Genomic DNA, 23329 nt, shown 5'->3' on the forward strand with positions numbered 1-23329 from the left:
CAATGTCGTTACTGTCCAAAATATCATGTAGGGGATACGCGGCATTACTCCCCACTAGGGCACCTAACACTGGTTGTTTATGCTCTATTTTTTATTCAAGTGTTATAGTCGTTAATGTAGTATTATGCATCTAGGATAAATTCACCTCTGACTTATGGTAATAGTGCTGAGGATTATATGAAGCGATGGGGATAAGGCTGGTAGCCCAGTTGCAGCCTTGAGGGTTGAATGATGTTTGACAAGGTTGTGGTCTGGTGACCAGGTCACAACCTTGAGGGCTGATTGATACTTGGCAAAGTTGTGGTCTGGTGACCCAGTCGCAGCCTTGAGGGCTGATTGATACTTGGCAAAGTTGTGGTCTGGTGACCAAGTTGCAGCCTTGAGGGCTGATTGATACTTGGCAAAGTTGTAGTCTGGTAACCTAGTCGCAGCCTTAAGGGCTGATTGATACTTGGCAAAGTTGTGGTCTGGTGACATAGTCGCAGCCTTGGGGGCTGATTGGTATTTGGCAAAGTTGTGGTCTGGTGACCACGTCGCAGCCTTGAGGGCTGATTGATACTTGGAAAAGTTGTGCTCTGGTGACCCAGTCACAACCTCCAGGGCTGATTGATACTTGGCAAAGTTGTGATCTGGTGACCCAGTTGCAGCCTTGAGGGCTGATTAATACTTGGCAAAGTTGTGATCTGGTGACCTAGTCGCAGCCTTGAGGGCTGATTGATGCTTGGCAAACCTCATAGCAGAAAGTCCATTACGGCACTGAAGTGTAACTGAGGCTGCAGCAATGTCCAAACTTGAGTCCACCCAGACACTGCAGTGCGGCTGAGAGTGCCGTGAAGTAGACGCAGAAAGTCCACTCAAGTGTTATAGTCGCTAATGTAGTGTTATGCATCTAGGATAAATTCACCTCTGACTTATGGTAATAGTGCTGAGGATTATATGAAGCGATGGGGATAAGCTGGTAGCCCAGTATATATATATATATATATATATATATATATGGAAGCTATTGAGAGTGTTTATCAGTAAGCGCATTATGACTTTTCATCTGTTCCCCTCCAATTGCAGTCAATAGTAGTGGAGTAATATCACTATGGGTCAATTTATCGTTTCATATGGGAGAATTGATTGAAATATGAAGCTTCATTCTTAAGATTATTAATATATATTGGTAGTCTGTTCTTTCAAATCTGGTTTACTGAATGTTAATTTTGTTATGAAATTAATACAGGTTTCAACTTGGGAAATTTTATGAAATTTTACGAGATTGGTGTTCAGGTGTGAACTTGAATATTATTATACTGTCCAACAAAGTGTGGTATGTATATTTATGTCTTTTAAGTCTATATATAATGATCCAATGGGACATTTTTTACATAATAGTATGAAAACATTATGTATTTTACATCTTTTTACACAATAGTATGGAAACATTATTGTGTACCTTACATCATTAGTCACCCATTTATTTTGTTTTTATTTAAAGACTTACCCCTGATGAAGTCCTTATAAGGACGAAACGCGTTGGGTCACATGGTAGGTTGAATTGTCTCTATTCCCTGTGGGTGAGCATTCACCAAAAGGGAAGATATCAAGTGTAAGCTGATTTTGTATGTTTTAAAACACTTATGTACAAATAAATACTTGTAATCCTACTAATTTTGGCCTCTGGACCTTTCTGTCTGGGTGATTTTTGGTGTGAGGGTCTGTTTTAGTACAACTCAAAAAAAGTAATAATTCCTTGGAATATTTATCTACAGGCATTCTTCTTCATATTGATTAGTCCTGGTGGTTATCCCACGAAAGGAAGACATCATCTGAATCTGTCCAATTAAAAGGAGGACTTTTATTTTATCCTAAAAAAACAAAATGTAACTATTGTTTTCTCACAGTTGCCCATTTGGGTGTCTGTATGCAGGATGGTCCAATTTGTAACTAAATAATTTTTTGGAGCGCCCTTTCTATCTCCGTGTCTGTATTTATTTGTTGAGCATCACACTAACGGGGTGTCCATTGGGAGGTGCTGCTCTTACATGATAGTATATTATTGCTGATATAATAACATTTGGAGTGTAGATTTAGTGCAATATAAGAGCATTTTTTGTACATTTATATATATATATATATAATATATCCATGATGACAGCACACCACCGTACTCTACCATTCATCTATCTCAGCCTTCCTCCCACACATATACCCCCCAGCAACCTACTGGTTCCCGCTACCAGGTTCTTGGAGAGCCGGCTCACGCCAATGGGAAGAGACGTGGCCTAATTGCGGGAGGCATGGCCACGCCCCCATAGGGGAAAAAAAAACACTTTTTTGTAGCATGGTCCGGCATGTCCCCGGGCTCCGAGCTGTGTACGTGGAGGTAGCCTGAGCAGATCACTCAATCAATTTTTAGCTGAAGAAGGTCAGGCTGCCAGTACTGTGTATACTAGCTGTGTGTTAAGGGGGCGATCATCCTGATCGGCCCCTCCCCCTGGATCCGCCACTGGTCAGCAATGCAGACTGAAGGGGGTATGCCCTGGGTCTGATCCGGTTTGGAACCTTGTTCCAAATACCGGGTCAGACCCGGCACATTGGTGTTAAAGAGGTAAGAGAGAACTCCATGTCATTTTATACCTAGTCTCTGTGTTTCCTGGATGGAAGACATAAAAACGAGTCAAGTATTATTTTATTCACAATCACATACATAGCTACAGCATAGTTCATTAGTGAGCCTGAATGGTTCTGTTACAGGCTTTCTGAATCATAGTGGACACACATTGTATTTGTGGCGATATGAAGAAAGACATAGACGTATTGTAAACTAAAGCTTAATATGTGGTAGGTAGGAAAGGAAGCGTTACAAGTAATATGAATTTAATGGTGGCCACACACACTTTCAGCAATGACTGGTAATGTTTCTAATGTGGCATTGTGTTGTGCTTTTGTTTTAATTAGCAATTAATAAAGGTTATATATAACAGGTGCAATGTACAGTAAATTTCGGTTGTTAACTATACAGCTGTAGCTTAAGATCCTTATTAAATTAACATTACGGCTGGCTGCCAGGAGTATATCCGTAATAGCTGACCCATGAAAAAACATATGTTGGTATTGGAGAGGTATGCTAATTATTTGTAAGTAAGCCACTGATAGGCTGTCACTAATTACTGTATGAATGCATGAGTTTTTCATCAGGCAAACATCAGATACTCTTACACACAATTTTTTAAATATGTATTTTGATAGTAAAATACAGTTTCATTTGTTGTGGGGGGGTTGAATAAGATTTTAAAAATGTCTATAATACAGAGAATGTAAAAAAAATTAGCAGAGTGTAGTGGAGTGTGTCTGGGCCCTGGGTGTACAGGATGTTAAGCGAGTAGCTGGTGGCGGTTAGTCCACACGTGGTACAGCTTAACTAGGTTTCAGGTTTATTTAACCAGTTAGAACAAGGTGGCATAGAGAAATAGTGGTAAACAGGTACAATAACAATGCTGGAGCAACCTGAAGCGTAAGGGTTTTGCTGGGGTTTGTAGTGCGCGGGGCAGCAGGATGTTATATGCCCCAGTGGTTAGTGATGCTCTGCACTTTAGTAATAGCGGTGGTGGTATAGGGTATTTGCAGTATGCTGTAGGGCTTTGTATAGCTCTTATGGCTGGGAGTCTCTGTGGGTACGTCCAATCTCCTGGAACGCTGAGAAATAATGACAATAGGGCACACATACGCAGTAGCGCATGTCAGAAGTTAGCTGACCAGCTGCGGGACCTGGAAACCGCTGGCTCTACTGCTCTATGGATCCGAAAGCCTGATTCAGAGATGTACGCTAATGCAATTGCAGTTGCGAACGCAGCTGAGAAAATATGTTAATGTTTCCAAAGTTTACCTGAGCATAGGTGCACTGCTGCCTTCTCATACCCATCCGATGTCGCCCACCAGCGTAAACATTGGTAACATCGACGCAGATCAGGCAGCCATGCAACTTATGTAGGAAGTCTGACCTATCTCAAACACAGCATCTCTCCTAACATGCAGAGCACTCTCATGTTGCAGAGGAGATGGCAATGGCTGATTTATGTACGCCCATGAAACAGCGTTTAAACGGTCAGACACGAGTGGAGAGTAACATTATCGGGAGAATATACAAACTGTAGTTAATACCTGGATCCTCTAAAAAGCTTTATGATAAGGTATACTATGTCACATCATTGGATGTGACTCCTGAATTGCCTGCATAACCCTTCATTCATTTTTGGACGGAATTGCTCCATCTGGATCCATTTATACAGCTACAAGTGGACAAATTACACAGCCCCACCATCTGCGGAATCTACGCTAAAGGACTGTTTATTATCATATAACCACTTGGTAAATATTTGCTGTTTAACGAATTCTGGGAGACATTTGGGAGCAAGTCCTAATTTATATTTCAATGTGGCTTATATTACATGACCATGTTTTGAGCTCCTTTTTATGTGATACTACTGTATATGATAGATATATTTTAATATTTGTTACTTATTTCATGCATCCGTTTTTCCATTAGTACTATTATTTCTAAACTTGCAGTCAGCACTGGTATCCAGACATTTACATAGTTTGCTACCTTTTAGAGGCAGACAACCTCTTCCCAGCTGCTGCGTGACAGTGCACTAAGGTTTTTACCTTTTTATCTCTATATAAACGGTCAGTCACACCTTTGAATGTCTAGCCACCCCCATTACCTCCCCCAAACCCTGACCACCTGTCACTCACTTTGCGAGTAAATCCTCTGTGCAAGCCTAATCACAACACAGTCACTGCACGTGACCAGTGTGGCCGATTGATCGGCCAATGTATCTGTCAGTGTGTACCCATCCTAACACACCTGCATAATGGCAAACAATCCTACAATCTGCGTAAATATCTGCATTGCGTACATCTCTGAATCTGGTCCTTAGAGCTCCTCGCCTAAAAACAAGCACCTATCAGCTTCATGGTGAATCTTCAATTAGCCAATCAAAAGCAATGTGTTATCATCATCAGCATGTAGCAGTTGATACGGCTAAGAGCAGGTATATGCATCCCAAACATGCCTTTTCTGTATCCAGCCTATGTTAGACTATCAATTCCCTCCCCCATCCTTTCTCTGTGAGCACTGGCATGGCTCGGGATATGGGGTTTTCTTGTTTTTTTTTTTATTTTAATGGCCGGGGAATCTGCTGGAAAAGTGGACATATCTACAGCAAGGGTTAGGTGAGTATGTTTTTACTATATAGCGGGATTCTACTGGAGAAGAGGACAGCTCCAGAGACAAGGTAACTGTAAATATAGTGTGAGTGCGGGTGAGTGTGAGTGAGTGAGTGAGTAAATGAGTGTGCATGTGTAATAAAAGAATACAACCTTCGGTGAGTGTGTCTTGTTTTTATTTAAACATTTTTTTACAGTGGGGGAAACAGTGCCGGCTGCCTGCTGGCATATGTAGTTCTACAAGTGCCAAATGGCAGGCACGCTGGTACCTGTAGTCCCACTGTAAAAAACAATATTACACTATTATTATTACTATTACCTCTGCACCCACTGGCTAGGGGTACAGGGAAGAGTCCCGGGCTTCAGCCCAGGCCTGGGGGGCTCAGGAGAGGGGGGACGCATTTATTGGGGGGAGTCCCCTCCTCCCTGGCTCGGGCTGATTGGTTTGGGGTGTTAATGCTTTGGCCGGGAGACCTGGTGAAATGGTTCCCTGGCTGTGGCATTACTCTCCGGCTAGTAGAGCCCAGTGCTGGTATAAAAAATATGGGGGACCCACAGACCATTTTTCCCTCCGTATTATTATTACCAGCATCGGGGGCCAAGAGCCTGGTGCTGGTTTATGAAATACGAGGGACCCCTACATTTATTGTCCCCCATACTTTGTAAACCAGTGCCGGCTCAAAGAGTCCGGTGCTACTTATGCTTTAAAACATTATAACACCTTTGTTGGCTTTAAAACAGGCGCAAACATACAGGGATCACACTGATGTGTGTATGTGTGTGAAACACACTGCTCTGGAGGGGGGTCTATTGGAAACCTCTATGTTTGTTGCTGAGTTAGCTTATTTTACACCCTTGATTATAAGCACGATTCTTGGTAAATTCCTGTGTTGTAGTCTTGACTATGAAAAGTACTTGTGAGTTGGCCAATGGTGTATTTATTTCTATTGTGAGTTCACTTGTGTTTTGCAAAGAAAATCATGAAATCACACCCATGTTTGCCCTTAGTAAATTTCTGAGTTTTAAAATATTACCAAACACTCCCGTGAATGCAATCTTACACGATTCTCAGTAAATTTACCCCATAATCTCAGTTCTCAAGTGTAACAATAAAGGCTCTATTTATTAACATTATTTTTACTAAAATAAAGTGAAAAAGGGTGTTTTCACACCCTTTTCACATTATTTTAGTATCACCTATAGTTATTACAGGGCAATTGGAGTAGAATTAGTAAAATTCTACTCCAACCCCTAGTATCACTTATTTTTAGTAAAGCAGATCGCATTTCCCATAATTGTAATGGGAAATGTGATCTGACCAGAGTTACTAAAAATAAATTGTAAAAAAATACCGGGGGAAGCCCTGTGATAATAACGGTTACCGGGCTCCCACTCTGCTCTAACGGGGAGAGCAGAGGCGGGAGCCGGTACCAGTAATCAGCTATGTGGTCTAAGCAGACCGCAAGCTGATTACTGTAATGGTGATGGCTCCTCTCCGGTCAGCTGGTCTCCCATAGTGCACTGCGGCCCGGTTATCAGGTGATCGGGTCCCAGTGCAGTATGGGAGATCACCTGATCGGGAAGCCCGGAGAAGATCACCGGAGGCCAGGAGGATGCAGGTAAGTGTAATGAAGGGAGGGGGCGGTCGCGGGGGTCAGCGATCGCGGGGGGCGGGGCTTAGCATCGGTGGGAGTAGCAGCGACGGTGGGTCGGCGCATGCGCGGGCTCTTAGTCGCGGTATTTTTTCCAAAAATTCCGCGACTAGAGTGCGGATGGGATCTGCAGGGACAGAGCTTTATCAGAAGCTCTGTCCCTGCAAGGGATTTATAGTAAATCCCTGTGATATTGCCTGAATTCGCAATGTGAATTCACTCGGTAATATCACACTACAATCCGCATTCAATATGCGGATTGTAGTAAATAGAGCCCTAAGGAATGGGGTTTTACTCCGTTCATTGTCAAAGCATGAAAAGCAATTGGAACACATTGATAGATTATTGAAAATACATAAGACTGTACTTAATAATGACAAATCAATTTTATGACACCTGCCTCCTGTCCTATATCGTGTTGGTGTGAGTATTTACATTTTACCTCAAAAAATTAATTTGCTCCAATATAATGTTTTCCCTTTCCACTATGCTCTAGATTACCCCCTATTGATACAGGCATTGTAAGCTAAGTTACAGATAGTTACACTTGCCTTTTAGTCAGACCTAACATCCTGGTGGAGCTTCTAAAGGGGGGTATCCACTACGCGACATGAAAGTCTGAAGTCCAGCGTTCATACCTTCATGTCGCCGAGGTGCGGTGCCTAAACATCATTCAGTGAACAAGCCCAACCTATCCCTGAACATTCTGAACCTGACGAATGTCGTCAGGTTGACGGGAATGTTCAGTAGACAGTCGGGAACGGCAAGGACCCAGCGCGCACGCGCATCGCTGGTCCTTGCCGGCTATCCATTACCTGACTTTGTGAACAATGCGACCAAAACCTCCTGGTTTTGGTCAGATTGTTCATAAAGTCGGGTAATGGATAGGCCCTTTTAGGTGTAGCTGATAAAGCTAGATATGTGCCCTACTGTGTTTGCCATTGATTAGCGCTGGATAGTTTGAGGAGCAAAGCTCAAAGTACCTATAATACACAGCCAACAGCCCACTAGGCAGCAGATACAAATAATAAAATAGATAAAATTCAAGAATACTAAAATAATGCATGTGCTGCTTTACTTATCGTGGGCACACACCTGATATATCTGCAGACTGTGCAGAACATATGTTCTGCATAGAGTCTGCACGATCCGTCGTAACTGACGTCACAACTGGGCAGGTATTTACATTCGCCCGTACAGTTGAGCTGTCAATCACCGCCGCCCCGTGCAGCAAGTGTACGGGCGGACAGCTGACCTTCCGTACACACAGCACAATGCCCCAATATATCTGCAGATATATTGGGTATCAGCTATGCAGCACAGCCGACACGATATGTCTGTGAACAACATCGTTCACACAGACATATCGTTGGTACACACTAACGCACACATGATATATCGGCCGTACAATGGAACGACTGATATGGCGGCCAGTGTGTACAGAGCATTAGACAGCTACAGTACTAAGGGCTCTATTTACTACAATCCGCATTGGTAATGCAGATTGTAGTGTGATATTACCGAGTGAATTTGCATTGCGAATTCAGGCAATATCACAGGGATTTACTACAAATCCCTTGCAGGGACAGAGCTTGCGATAAAGCTCTGTCCCTGCTAATCCCCTTCGGAGCCTTATCACGGTATTTTCGCAAAAAATACAGTGATTTAGGGCCTCATTTATCAATGAGTTTATAACTAAAACTAGTGATATATATAACTTTTTATGATAAATGGTGCTCCAGCCAATCAGCTCTCAACTGTCAACTGTTAGAAAAATGACATTTGGGAGCTGATTGTCTGGAGCACCATTTATCATAAAAAGTGATATTTATCACTAGTTTTAGTTATAAACTCGTTGATAAATGAGGCTATAAGTGCCCACACATGCGCCGACCGTTCGCCGCAACTACCCCCCCTCCGGCGCTAAGCCCCGCCCCTTGGTGCTAAGCCCCGCCTCCACGATCACGGACCCCCCCCCCCCTCTCCCTTACTTTCACTTACCTGCATGCTCCAGGCCTCAGGTGATGTTCTCCATTCCTCCGGTCGGGTGATCTCCCATACTGCACTGGGGCCCGATCACCTGATGACCGGGCAGCAGTGCACTATGGGAGACCAGCTGACTGGAGGGGAGACATCACCGGAGGCCCGATCACCGGTCCCTGGAGTCAGGTAAGTAATTTTTATTTTTACTATTTTTTTTTTTATTTTTTTTTTTACAGTAATCAGCTTGCGGTCTGTTTAGACCACACAGCTGATTACAGGGACCGACTCCCGGCTCTGCTCTCCCCGTTAGAGCAGGGCAGGAGGCCGGTAACCGGGGGAGACCATGGATAACGCCACCTCCAGGTGGCGTTATCACTGGGCTTTCCCCGGTATTTTTTTCACATTTATTTTTAGTAACTATGGTCAGATCACATTTCCCATTACAGTTATGGGAAATGCGATCTGCTTACTAAAAATAAGTGATACTTAGGGGTTGGAGTAGAATTTTACGAATTCAACTCCAATTGCCCTGTAATAACGAGGTGATACTAAAATAATGTGAAAAGGGTGTGAAAACACCCTTTTTCACATTATTTTAGTAAAAATAATGTTGATAAATAGAGCCCTATGAGAGGGATGCACACACTCCAGCCCTGCTAGCTGCCCCAGGCCACATCATCATCCAGAGGTGAGCTGGGGAAATCAGGCATATAACCTCCTCCACAGGTCTCATCAGTTTCTGAAAATAGCTACAGTATATGTGCTCATATATATATAAGATGCTGATAATCATGACCTCACTGGCGGAAAATATCCTTATGAGATTAAGTCCTGCTCATAGGAGCTAATGACAAGTAATGCAATATCAAGATTATATTTTTAGGTTATTACATTTATGTTTTGAATGCACAATTTGCCAGTGAATGCACTAATACAAAGCTATCTATCTCATCGGCAAGAGCCACCTCTAGTGTTCGGCGATATTTTCCTGTGTGTTTGGCTATGAATTCGGTCCAGCCTGTATTACATTCATCAGTTTGCATTCTGAACATAATAAAATAAAATCAGGACAGCGGTTTGCAGCAACTTGTGTTGGAGAAAGGTGGTTTTCTGGTGGTTTTGGTTGGAAGTGGAACATACCAGAAAGTTGCTGTTTTTAATAAGAATCGGAGGCTGTTACATTCCCCCTTTATGTCCATTCCCTCACAAGTTACATTAATGTACAGGATATCCAAGAGGGTGGTTCTTCAAGTGAAGACAAAAATTCCATTGTTATCTGTAACTGATCTCCTTAAAATTATGAGTTTCAAAGCATAAATGAAAACCCATGGAGACAAATAGTTTACTATCACCATGCTACAGATTCCAGCCATTGATTCATATACCACTTTTACACACAAGTCCCGGGTCTAACCCACTATTTGGAGCACGATTCCAAACCGGGCAGACCCGGAACAGCTCCGCTTCAGACCGCGGGTTATTTCTGGGTCGGCGCCATTCACACTCCACACCACATGGGTGCAGTGGAACTGGTCTGGAAAATCCGGAAATCATCATCCTGTAAACGGGACCTGGGTCGGAAGACCCGAGGTAGCTGTTCACACGGCAGGGTTACACGGGTCGTTCCCACGTTAAACTACCCAGGTTGGATTGCTGGGTCACTGCCTGGGAATCCAACCCTGGCCCCTTTTACACCTAGCAACAACTTGGGTTAACCTGGCAATAACCCGGGTTTTAGCTGTGGTGTAAGAGGGGTATTAAAGTGATGCAACAGACTCTGATGTCCGAGTACATCATAGCTTGTACTACAAGATATATAGGGGTCTATGTACTAAGCAGTGATAAATGACAGATTGAAAAGTGATAAGTCTGTTATAAGTGCCAGTCAATCAGCTCCCAACTGTCATCTCACAGGCTGTATTTGAAAAATTACAGTTGGAAGCTGATTGGCTGGCACCTTATCACAGACTTATCACTTTTCACTCTGCCACTTATCACTGCTTAGTACATAGACCCCATAATATCATATATGACTGATTTTAAATTAAAGGTTTAACACATACAGCACTGAAATAGACATAATATCATTAGCCCCTATTAAAACAAACAGTCTTTTTGGATTTTAGGTGTAGTTTAGTGTTATCAGAGCAAATCGTTAGATTTAAATCTGGTCCAAAGTGTAGCAATTACTCATTTGACATAAGGAGACTGGTTATATTTTGTGATGTATATAAACCCACGGTGCTTATACAATGAATTTTTGCGAGGCATTTGGGAAATCTTCCTACTTAACATCTGAAACTGAAGGTCCGAAGCAGCGCACTGTGCAATAAGTCAATAATAGGTCATTTATTTAGGTGATTGCTGAGGAATGCTTCAAATTGTGTTAGGCTGGGTTTTATGAGGTCTCAGTTAACACTTTAGGTGTATACACACGTAACGATTCTTTTAACGATTTGTCGATGACTACGTCGTTATCGATAAATCGTTCAAAAAAATCGTTCAGTTTATGAGTTATAACGATGAACGATAATCACAAATGCGCACTCCCGTTTGTAGTTATCGTTCATCGTCCATTTCAGACTGTCCAACATGACGATTTTTATTAAGGGAAGGAACATTATTCGTTCATCGTTCAAAAAATTGTTCATTACACTTCAAAAAATCATTCACTATTTCAAGGGAAAATCTGAAAGAAAATTGTTGGTTACAAAATTGTTACATGTGTATGCACCATTTCTCTACTTGACCATTTTTGGTGCCAGAGAATGAGAAGTTGTGGAAGTACTGAAGAAATCATATGTAAAATTTGCTATTGCCAATCTTTATCACGCTGTAAAGAGGGTAGTGTTGACCCAAGGATTTGCTAAAACCTTGAACATTTAGGACTCATGGGTTGTCCCAATATTGGGGCCCCAGATGCAGTCCTGATTTGGTCACTATTGACCAATGTTTTCAGGACTGTGCATGTACCACGATGTCGCTGCGAAGGAGACAGGGAGCAGCATATAAAATTCAGTCATGTCACTGGCATTTTAGGGGTGCGACTGCCAAGCCAGTAACGGCGTCATTGGATGCAGCTTCACTGGCCTCGGCAGCTATCTTAGGGTTGCGCAGATGTCCGTTAGTCACACAGATGTCCGATGGTCCGGCTGATGGTCACAATCGTGATCCAATGCTACATACTGAGATGCAGGCAGAAGCAGGTAGTGGGCGTCTTTTTCGAAAGACACTTCCTGCTGTATTAACATAACGCAGCACCGATCACTCCTGCTACCATCGCTGAATCAGGTCCATTGTTATCCAGGAATTGTTAATCCAGAAAAAGTGTATAATTGTGAAAGACAAATCCCATTGCTATTATATTTTACTTATTTACAAGGGCTGCCAAGACATCTCGCAGGTGCTAGAGAAGGGACAGTGTGGTTTGTGCAGCTCTGAAAATTATTCTTTGCGAAGATTGTGTGCGATACCGCAAAGCCAAGTGTGGGTATGTGTGTGTGTGGAGGGGGGGTTGTTACTACATCTCTATGGCTGGACTGGGTCACCCTAGGCAAACCCAGGAATCAATCATTATCGAGCTGTGGGCCTGATTCAGAGACGGACGCTCTGATAGAGACCACCCACAGCTATTGCGAGCGGCCAGAATGATGGTTGCGATGGTCAAGACCATCGCAACCATCGGGCTTGCGACGAGACCCTTGGGGCCGCCCACTAATGGCAGGCGTTTGTTTGGGAATGCCTCCGTTTGTGAAGCCACCCCCCGGCCATGCCTCCAAAACGGTGCGAGCTGTCGATCAAAATCGACAGCTGCCCCCTTTTGGTGCGAGACCCGAAGCGACGGAGCGCCCATCGCTAGCCGGGTCTCACGCATGCGCACGTCGGAGTCGGCTCCGGCGTGCACATATGCAGTGGCCAAACATCGACCCGCTCGCGAGCGCATAGCGCTCGCGAGCGGGTCTGAATCAGGCCCTATGTACCAAGATACAATATAGGTGTAACTGGAGAAGTAAAAAGTAGAGTAGATATTGGGGGAAGGGGGGGGCACTAGAGTTAACGATAAGAAATACTGTAAAACATATGTAGGGCAAAGCACTCCATCTACCAAATACTCATAACTAACTCATCATCATAATTAATCACTTAACTGACAAGAAATTGTCAGGCTTTTTTATATTTGAAATTAGGTCAAGTACATTTTTTTTTAAATTGTCCAACACTATTTTATAATTTTTTTTTTTAGCACAGTATGCCATAAAAATAGCAATTTTTATGGTATACTGTAATGATGGCTATTGACAGGTGTACCATCGATGGTCAATGGGGCAACCATCGCTAAAAAATTATTTGAGACCGCAGCCACCGGTTGGGGACGGCCATCGAAGTGCAGCATCGGTGCCTGTCAGCGATGGCAAAATTATTTGTTTTTGGTAATATACGATCGATGGTGGCCATCTCTAGTGTGTATATATATATATATATATATATACACACATACTATATACTGTATATATATATATATACTGTTTATATATACATATACTGCGTATATATATGTACATATTTATGTGTCTGTATTGCCTGATCACTGTGGCCAGTAGTGATTGTGCACAAGGGAGGCAGAAGAGGCGGAGCTGCTGCTGGCAGGAAGGAATTAGGAGGAGGTGGGGCTGTCCCCGTCCAGGAGGAGATAGCTGCGCTTCTGCGATACTTGGGAGCAGCAGTCGCGGCCGGCCTCCTTCTATGGAGGAGACTGCTTCCCTGTATCTGCACTGGGCAGGAGGATGCTGGCATCCTGATCACTGCTGGCCACAGTGATTGGGACACGGAAGTAGCCATGGCTACAATGAGCCGCGGCTGCTGCTTCTATGGAGGTCACTGCTACCCTTGCAGCCGCGCTGGGAGGGGGGTGCTGCTGTGTCCCGATCACTGTTGCCAGCAATGATCGGGATATAAAGGAGGGGGAGCCGCGGGTGCAGAGGGACCGGTAGGTCCCTCTGATAGGGAAGCAATCGGGAAGCCGACTGCCTATATACCGGCAGCCGCCTTCTCGACTGTCTTATCCAGGCATGGGTGAAATGCCGGGCGTCTAGATGTAGACGCCCGCATTTCCCGGACGCCGGGAGACCGGCGCCCGGCATCACGATCGTAGTGATGCCGGGCTCCGCGAGCGGACAGCCGCGGGGGGGAGGGTTAGGTTTAGGGCTCCCGGGGGGGACTTAGAGTTAGGCACCCCCCCGGGAGGGTTAGGGTTAGGCTAGGGGGAGGGAGGGTTAGGGTTAGGCACCCCCAGGGGGGACTTAGGGTTAGGCACCCTCCCGGGGGACTTAGGTTTAGGTAGCGGTGAAGGGTGTGGTTAGGGTTAGGCACTTAGATTGGGGATTAGGGATAGGCACTTGGGGGGAAGTTAGGGTTAGGCACCCCTAAGGAGGGTTAGGGTTAGGGGGGTTAGGTTAGTGGATACTTACCTATCCACGATCGGTATTTCCAGCACTGTCGGGCTTCCGCTGCGTTGCACTCTGCTCCTGTCAGGCTGCCGGCGGTATTTCATACCCATTCCCTCTGATATAGGCAGCTGCGGTAAGATTATCTTCCCGCATCCGCCTAGTGGGCGTTTCTGTCTGGTCGTATCAGATGCGACCATGTCAGGGAAAGCCCAGCCTGGTGTGGTCGCATCTGATGCGACTGTGCCAGACAAGTGGTTAATCCCTTCGTAATAAACTAGAGATGTGCGCGGATCCCAAGTTTTGGTTTTGGCAAAATCACCCTCAAGTGTTTTTGTCCGGTTTCAGTTTTGGTATTGATTTCTTTAAAAATCTTGATGAAAAAGCTAAAATCATGTAACTTGGACCTGTTTTTGCTCCTATGGGGCTCTATTTATTAACATTATTTTTACTAAAATAAAGTGAAAAAGGGTGTTTTCACACCCTTTTCACATTATTTTAGTTTCACCTGCAAGGGATTTATAGTAAATCCCTGTGATATTGCCTGAATTCGCAATGCGAATTCACTCGGTAATATCACACTACAATCCGCATTCAATATGCGGATTGTAGTAAATAGAGCCCATAGTATTGTTAACATCAATAACATTAATTTCCAGTGGGCAGCATGGATGGTGTAATAGTTATCATTACTCTGCCTCACAACACTGAGGTAGTTGTTTCAATTCCTACCACAGCCATGACTGTGTGGAGTTTGTATATACTCCCTGTGCTTGCGTTGAAGTACTCCTGATTCCACCCAAAATCCAAAAATATGCTGTTATGGATACAAACAAACAATTGTGTGCATGTACATGTGGTAGGGAATATAGATTGTAGGTTCCACTGATGCAGGGACTGATGTGAATGACCAAATATGCTCTGTAAAGCGCTGCAGAATATGTGTGCGCTATATAAATAACTGGTAATAAATAAATAATTTCTAGTAAATTTTGACCAATTTTGCCACCTTAAATCATGAGGGAGGTACACACATGCCATCAAAAACATTCAAGATTCGTTTTTTAGATCTGAGATATGACTTGCGGGTAGACCTGAGCCGAGATTCGGTTCTACTCAATCCCAAAAGTGATCCCAGTTGGAACTTGTTTTGACTCGGAACCCCAAAGTTCAGGTGTGTTCTGTTTTCATCTCTATAATAAACATTGACCCCCTCATCCATGAATTCCATCATCCTCATGAAAGTCATTAACCTTCTCATTATAGTTGTGTATGTATACATATATATATATATATATATATATATATATATAAATATATTAACATCTTTACCAACATCAACCTCTCCAACACCAATTGACCCTTTATAATTATTAACCCCACAACTTTTTTTCCATCATCCACAATGTGTGGCCATGCCCCTGCATCGATGCAGACACGCCCCCTCCTTGACGTGGCCATGTCCCCTGGCCCACGATGCCCACCTCCAATGATTGGCATTATCACAATAGGATACACGACCTATATCTTCAAAATAGAGTGAGAGAAGTAGGAGGGGTTAAAGCAGATGCCCAGTTAATATTTTCATGAAAGTGATCTGTATTATGTTGTCATGATAGAAAATAAATAAAATATTTCTATTAAATAAGTGTTGTTCTCAGACTCAATACATTATATTGTAGGAAATATTTCCTAAACCTCTCGGATCTATAACAAATGGCAGTTTCATTCACAGAGAATTCTTCAAGGTAAAAGCTGTAAAACTGTCAAATGAGTGGTGTAGTTTATATATATATACTGTACCACGTCCGAGATTTGTGGGTGGGGAAGGAGGGGGGGAAGGGTGTGTGTGTGGTCCTGCGTCATCTTGTTCAACATTGTTCAAGGCTCGATTTACGGCATTTTACAGCGGGGTATGAGGCCACGATGATGTAATTCAATGCGAATCGCACCATCAAACCCCTAGGCTGCCAGCTTCACTCGGAAATTGGGCGGCTTGTGGAAAACTAAAATACTTGCCATAGAACACAAATTTATGTGTAAAATATATATTAAATTTACATGTTTTAGCCTTGTCGATTACATTGATGTTTCCTAAGGCAAAGCGCTGTGATAGATGGTTAGATTATAATACATTCTGCCCCTTCAGACAAAATACAGTAATCATTGCAGTGTTATATTAGATTACCAAAAAAAGTTGATTGATTTTTGATACGCAACAAGGTCTTGGAAAATAAAATATGATATAACTTCAAATTATTATTTTCGTTTGCAGTTTATGGACACAACATGAAAAGCAGCAATGACTTTATTGGAAGGATAGTGATTGGTCAGTATTCATCGGGATCCCCCGAATCCAGCCACTGGCGGCGCATGCTGAATACCCATCGAACAGCAGTGGAGCAGTGGCATAGCCTGAGGTCCCGGGCTGAGTGTGACAGAGTCTCCCCAGCTTCACTGGAGGTGACGTGAGGACCAAAATCAGTGATGTCCCAGCGCTTACTTGCAAGAAACCACCGGATTGGGAGCAACTATTTCAGCTGCTTCTGAATAGATGGCAGCATTTAGCCTATGTGCCTCAGCAAATATTCATGATGCAAATCATTTGTTAAATGTATGGTCTAATCAGCTTTGTGAAATGTCTCACAATTGGCTGATTACTCTTATAATTGCCAGGACACTGCACTCCATTACAATTTCCATTTCATCCATCATAAAATAACACAGACATAGAGCTGTTTCTGATATCTTATTTAATATTAGATGTTAGCGCTAAGGTGAGCTTGCAGTGAGCTTTCGGAACACTGCAGTACATGCAAACTATCATATTCCATTTTAAAGGGAGGTGTAGGTATCTGTGGTCTACTTTGTGAATGTGCGCAAACACCTAAAAATACAAAAAAAATATTAAAAACAAAAATATGTTGCACCTATATGAAATACAGTTTTGTCCTTATACATGTTGAATTCTATACCTGTTAATGTGTGAGTATTTTTGTGTATAAACACATATCTATATTTATAGCTTTGTTTATACAGTACAAATGACAAATCCATATTTATAGATATTGATTTAAATATATAATATTATACCCAGGTACCTATATTATATATACAAGTATATATGTTAAAAAAGTATATAAAGAACAGAGTATATGTAATTTAACGTTTCTGAATAATAAGGTAATACAATCATCAGAAATAGTTTATGAAGTTGCCCAGTGGAAACTTTTAAGATGGTGGGTTGTAGCTTATTGCTGCAGCCAGGATGGAGTTATACGTTGTAGTGCATTCGCTGTAAGATGAGGGAAGAGGCTGTTCCTTCTACAATAAACATTTCAGTAATAGGCTCTAACAACTGCAAAATACAGTGTTGTATATTTCATAAGAAGTCTAGTCTAAGAATGTATATTTATTAAAAAATAAATATATATTTGTGCCATCATTATCTTGTATGTGTACTGTACTTGCCATTTTTGTAAAATTCATCTGTACTGGGAAAAAAATGGTACAATTATTGCAAATATACAATTTAGTATTATTATTTATATAATTTAATTTTATTAAATAGGTTAAGTACTTTTTTTGAGCTGTCATTGCACATACGGTTGTCCATAAGTCTTGGCGCCAGCAGGGGGGCATTTAGCTTCGGGCCTCGATGCCTCTGATCCCCTCATTTCTTTGTTGTATTGAATATCGCAATTCAAGGACTCTTACCTTTGTAATAGCCCCATTGTTTTTTATGGGAAAATTCAATGATAGCAGTGCCAACAAGAATAAGGACTGGAATCTAGGGGTTCTCCGTGTTATATACAGATGAAACATGCTTCTTCTGGGCTACCTGCACAATGGAGCACTTCCCGAGTAGCAAGAGTTATGCTAGATCTTGTGGTACTATCCTCTCCCACTCCACAGGAAGGCTATTAAAGTGCAGCAAGGTTAGGAGTCACTTGAATGCGCCATGTGAGCAGAATTTGCTCCATTGGTCTGTATTTGTTTTATAAAACCCTCCCTTCCTTTTTATATTACTTTGGTTTGGGTAACTTTCTTACATATAGCTGGAACCCTCACTGCTCAGTGCCCCTGATTCCCAGATGCTCTAGATCCAGAGCAGGAAGAATGTGACCAACATCTGAAAATTAAAGGTGATTGCTGATTGTCGGGGGCCTCTGTCTGAGTCAGGGACTATTTACCAAGAAAGGGGTTGTTGCTTTGCTGCCTAAATGTTGGCTGAGGTGATCCTTTCTTACATATGAGGGAAACGCATCCCCAATGTATCTAAGTGATGTACCATAGACACAACCATGCTCCCATTCTGGATTGTTGCAAGGTATGATGTAGACTCCTTATCAGTGTAATCGCAGGTGACCACTGTAGGTAGCAAATGATTTAATTACTGATCCCATTTCTGTCACATTTGGTATCTGGACCCTTTTTGACAAAATAAACAGACCTGCTTATTTTATACATCTTATTTATTTAGCAAAGTCGTTAGGATTTCCCTCTGATACAAATGCTCTGCACCTGACCTTCCCTCTACATTTATTTTTTTGCAGTTACCTGGCCTGAAGTAATAATAAATCACTAGAAATTGTGCTTTCATTCATTCATTTAGCCCAGGTAACTGCAACGTAAGTGGGACATTAGGGAATGCAGCAAGTTGTGCAGGGAGGAACAGGTCTTGTATCCATCAAGAAAAAGGATGAAAAAAAACATGACCTTGTATGGATGTCTGATGTCTGACTTTAGCATGTATTGGCCAATAAAAATTGTATCTCCTTTCCTATAACAATTTATAAGTTTCTAAAAACATGGAAACAGGAATACAAGAATGTAAAAAAACATTTAAACATTTCAAATTAAATTAGTGATGTGATGGTTCACATAAAGAAGCCCTATTTAAATGATCCACTGTGTATGCTCCTAATTTACAGATATTGTTGCTTAAAATTAAATAAGAACCAGGAAACAATGCAGATTTATGTTGCCTTCAACATTATATTTTTAAGACGTTTAGTTATGACTGTCACATATATTACATGTATAGATCTCCCATCATTTTCAAATGACAAACTGGGAACATATGTAACTTAAAGTTTGCACAGGCCATAAAATTAGCAACAAACATAATTGTATCTGCCAAATAAGATAAATAATTATAGCAACCTATTCCAGTATGTCTTGTTAATGTAGATGCATCCTCAGAATTTGACATGGAAACCAAATAAATAATGTACATTAGAGTTTTGGGGCAGAAGAAAAGGGGATTATTCTAGAAAAAAACAGAACACATGTCCTATATACAACCATTGGCAAAAGTTTTGAGAATGACACAAGTATTGGTTTTCACAAAGTTTGCTGCTTCAGTGTTATTAGACCTTTTTGTCAGATGTTACTATGGTATACTGAAGTAATATTACAAGAATTTCATAAGTGTCAAAGGCTTTTATTGACAATTACATTAAGCTTATGCAAAGAGTCAGTATTTGCAGTGTTGGCCCTTCTTTTTCAAGACCTCTGCAATTCGCCCTGGCATGCTCTCAATCAACTTCTGGGCCAGATACTGACTGATGGCCGCCCATTCTTGCCTAATCATTGCTTGGAATTTGTCATAATTTGTGGGTTTTTGTTTGGACACCCGCCTCTTGAGGATTGACCACAAGTTCTCAATGGGATTAAGGTCTGGGGAGTTTCCTGGCCATGGACCCAAAATTTCGATGTTTTGTTCCCCAAGCCACTTAGTTATCACTTTTCCCTTATGGCAAGGTGCTCCATCATGCTGGAAAAGGCATTGTTCATCACCAAAGTGTTCTTTGATGGTTGGGAGAAGTTGCTCTTGGAGGCTGTTTTGGTACCATTCTTTATTCATGGCTGTGTTCTTAGGCAAAATTGTGAGTGATCCCTCTTCCTTGGCTGAGAAGCAACCACACACATGAATAGTCTCAGGATGCAGGTCCTGCCTGCTATTAGTAGTAGTGTGGATGAGACAAACCTGTGGGAACATTGGACCTCTGGTTGCATTTCTACCCCCCTTATAAGTCCCAGTAAAAGATGGTAATGTGAATCAGTTTTTAATTTTAAACATGCACTTTAAAAGTACTTTGTTTTGAATCATGTGTTTTTTATTGGATGTTCAGAGAATAAAAAAGCACACACCACAAAAAGCAATATACACAGACATACAAAATACACCCCAACGGACAAGTAAAGGACTTACAGCAAAGTACCAATGAATAAGCAGCAGCACATAGAAGATCATAGTTGAGAAACAAAAATGACAATAAAAGTGGAAGGCTTGAATTTCAGGCAGTCAATATAGCATTATATGCAGTAGGCTGCCCAGAGACAGAAGTGGGGGAAGATAAAAAACATAAGGGGGATAGGAAATCACACCAGTGAAAGGAGATTCTAATCACATATCAGCATCAGGCAGAGCAGCCAGACCCTGCCCAAAGCTAGAGTAACACCAGAAGGTATTTAGTAAGATTGTTGTGTTAGTTGATGTGAATGTTCTAAAAGTTAAAAGAAACTTTATTTTCTACATCAATCTCTATATGAGCTCTGTTCTACAGTCTCTAGTAAGAGGCCATGGGGTCTATGTATTGGGCCTTGGAGAGAAATAAAGTGGATGGAGATAAAGTATTACCATCCAATCAGCTCCTAACTCATTTTTCAAACACAGCCTGTAAAGTGACAGTTAGGAGCTAATTGATTGGTACTTTATCTCCATCACTATCTTTCTATGAAGCTTAGTACATAGACCTCCATGTGACCACTCAGACACAACTGAGGAGAAACAATCTGTAATTATGTTTGGGACAGTCCTGTTCCCTGGATATCCTCACAAACGAATAAGTTTGTGGAAACGCAAAAAATCTGGAGAGGCTCTCTGCGCCCCAACGCAAACGCCAAGTCTAAGTCCAATCTGCTATCACTTTAGCACCACTTATTTCATTTAATACATATGTTATTGTTTTATCCTGAAACGATGCTTACTTTAAACTCATGTACGGTTAAGGTGCATACACACATATCGATTTTGTAACCAACGATTATCTGTCAGATTCTCTGTCAGATTTTCCCTTGAAAAGTGAACGATTTTTTGAAGTCTAATGAACGATTTTTACAACTATGAACGAAAAATGTTCCTTCACTTAATGAAAATCTTTTTGTTGGACAGTCTGAAATGGACGATGAACAGAAACTACAAACGGGAGCGCGCTTGAACGATTTTCGTTCATTGTTATAACTCAGAAACTGAATGATTTTTTGAATGATTGAACGATAACGACGTCGTTATAGTTAAATCATTCAAAAAATCGTTGTGTGTACGCACCTTTAATTACAGTGTGGAGACATCACTACTGCCTATATTACATATGGCACTTTTTCTCATTAGGCAAAGTCACAATGTGACTTTCACCACAATCAGGTCAACCTATTCTCACTCCCTTGCATGTGTATAAGGGTAGCGGCCTTCTTTGTTAGCAACACCTGTTAATTTGGTGCAGTAATTCCTAGACAAATTTCTAAAAGCAGCGCCCATTGGTGAAGCAAATTAGGAATCCATATCATGGTATAGTGCAAATTAATGCTAAAGTGCTGCTGTACAAAGTCTCATACAAAAAAAGATGTAAAAATGAAGCTTATCTTAATTCATGCAAAGGAATCTATATAATAATTGAGAATGGCATGTCCTAAGACAGACATGTTCATTCCGCACACACCCCGCTCCCCACTTACAGCTCTCACTGATGCAAAGGTGAGGGGGCAGATCAGCAAAGGAGAACCCTGGGCCTGCACAGGTAAGTATTACAGGGGGGGTGGGTTGAGGTGACCTGGCATATGCTAAGTCCATACTGCTAGTCATCCTTCTCATGGGCAATATTATCCTCTTACTATTATCACATATGGGGCAGGAATATGGTTCCTGAGTGCATCCACATAAGATCCACACAAAGAACATAATGTAATAATGTTTACATTTAAAAAAAAATAAAATAAAAAAAAGTAATACACTTGCAAATAACAGAAGATCAATGTACTTTTCTGGATAACACTGGAAAATGGTAGATGGTGCTCTATTGTGTGTGGCAGGGATCCTGCCATCCAGAATAAGCTCCTGGATGACTTGTCGGGGGGAGGGGGTGGCATCAGTTTATTGAGAGATCCTTATTTAATAGGTATCTCAGGGCCTAATTCAGTAGTGCACGTTAGTGCCCTGCTGAATGCAGATTCTAGATGTTCGGGAATTTGCGCAGGCACCAGACCCGTTCTGCTCATGTGCAGAATGGGTCTGCAAGCCCGCACGTAAACTGGCAGCAGACTGCTGTTTGAGGGCAGGGAGGGGGCGGCAATGGCCTCCGTTTCCTGAAACGGAGGTGTGTCGCCGCCGTTGGGGTGGAGGGAAGAGGCCAGGATCTCCATCGTCTGACAGAGATTTCCTGGCCTCTGCCTCTCAGCTGCGATGGCGGTGGCTGCGTTACCCCATGGGTCACCTTAGGCAGCCGATGTTCCGTAGAGTATTCGAACCTGCATTGGACAACACAGCTCGGATACGTAATGCAGCAGGAGGCGTGATGCTTCCTGCTGCATTACCATACCAGACGGAATAGCTAAAATGCTTGCGAGCAGCTTAGCTATTCCATCTGAAGCTGAATCAGGCCCTCAGTTAGCTCTAATTAAGTCACATGACATTCATTATTCAATAAACAGTATATTCGATTTAATCCATATCTAAAACATCTTAATATTAATATTATGGGCTGTGGTGTATTTTGTCAAAATTTTGGATAATTTCACCTTCACATTGAGTCAGTGTTGGACGCTGATGTAAAAGCATTAGCCAATTTTGCCGCTTAGGAATTAATAAACTATGCTAATGCATCAGCCGTGCGGAATTTGTAATGAGTCGCTCACCGGAGCCCTCGCAGCTGCCTGCAACTGTGTACACAAACGCAGCATTGGACGCAGATCCTAAAAACATTGACTCCTCTAGTGAGTCTATGGTCACTCAGACTTGCCGCTGTAACT

At 42.2% G+C, this 23329-nt stretch overlaps 1 protein-coding gene across 3 annotated transcripts in view; it reads left to right on the plus strand.

Moving 5' to 3' along the window:
* Positions 1 to 17777, plus strand: part of SYT17 (synaptotagmin 17) — a 133785-nt gene extending 116008 nt beyond the window's left edge. For 2 of the 3 annotated variants that reach the window (XM_088476223.1, XM_088476224.1), the window contains exon 8: positions 16572 to 17777. In XM_088476223.1, the coding sequence (XP_088332349.1) occupies positions 16572 to 16768 (197 nt within the window). In that variant the 3' untranslated portion in view covers positions 16769 to 17777. Of the gene's footprint in view, positions 1 to 1228; positions 1303 to 16571 lie in introns of those variants that run through there. The other variant, XM_088476225.1, reaches the window with a different exon arrangement.
* The last annotated feature ends 5552 nt before the right edge of the window (positions 17778 to 23329 follow it).

The sequence above is a fragment of the Taudactylus pleione genome, unplaced genomic scaffold (genome assembly GCF_031769625.1).
Source record: "Taudactylus pleione unplaced genomic scaffold, aTauple2 ptg000184l, whole genome shotgun sequence".
Lineage (NCBI taxonomy): Eukaryota > Metazoa > Chordata > Amphibia > Anura > Myobatrachidae > Taudactylus > Taudactylus pleione.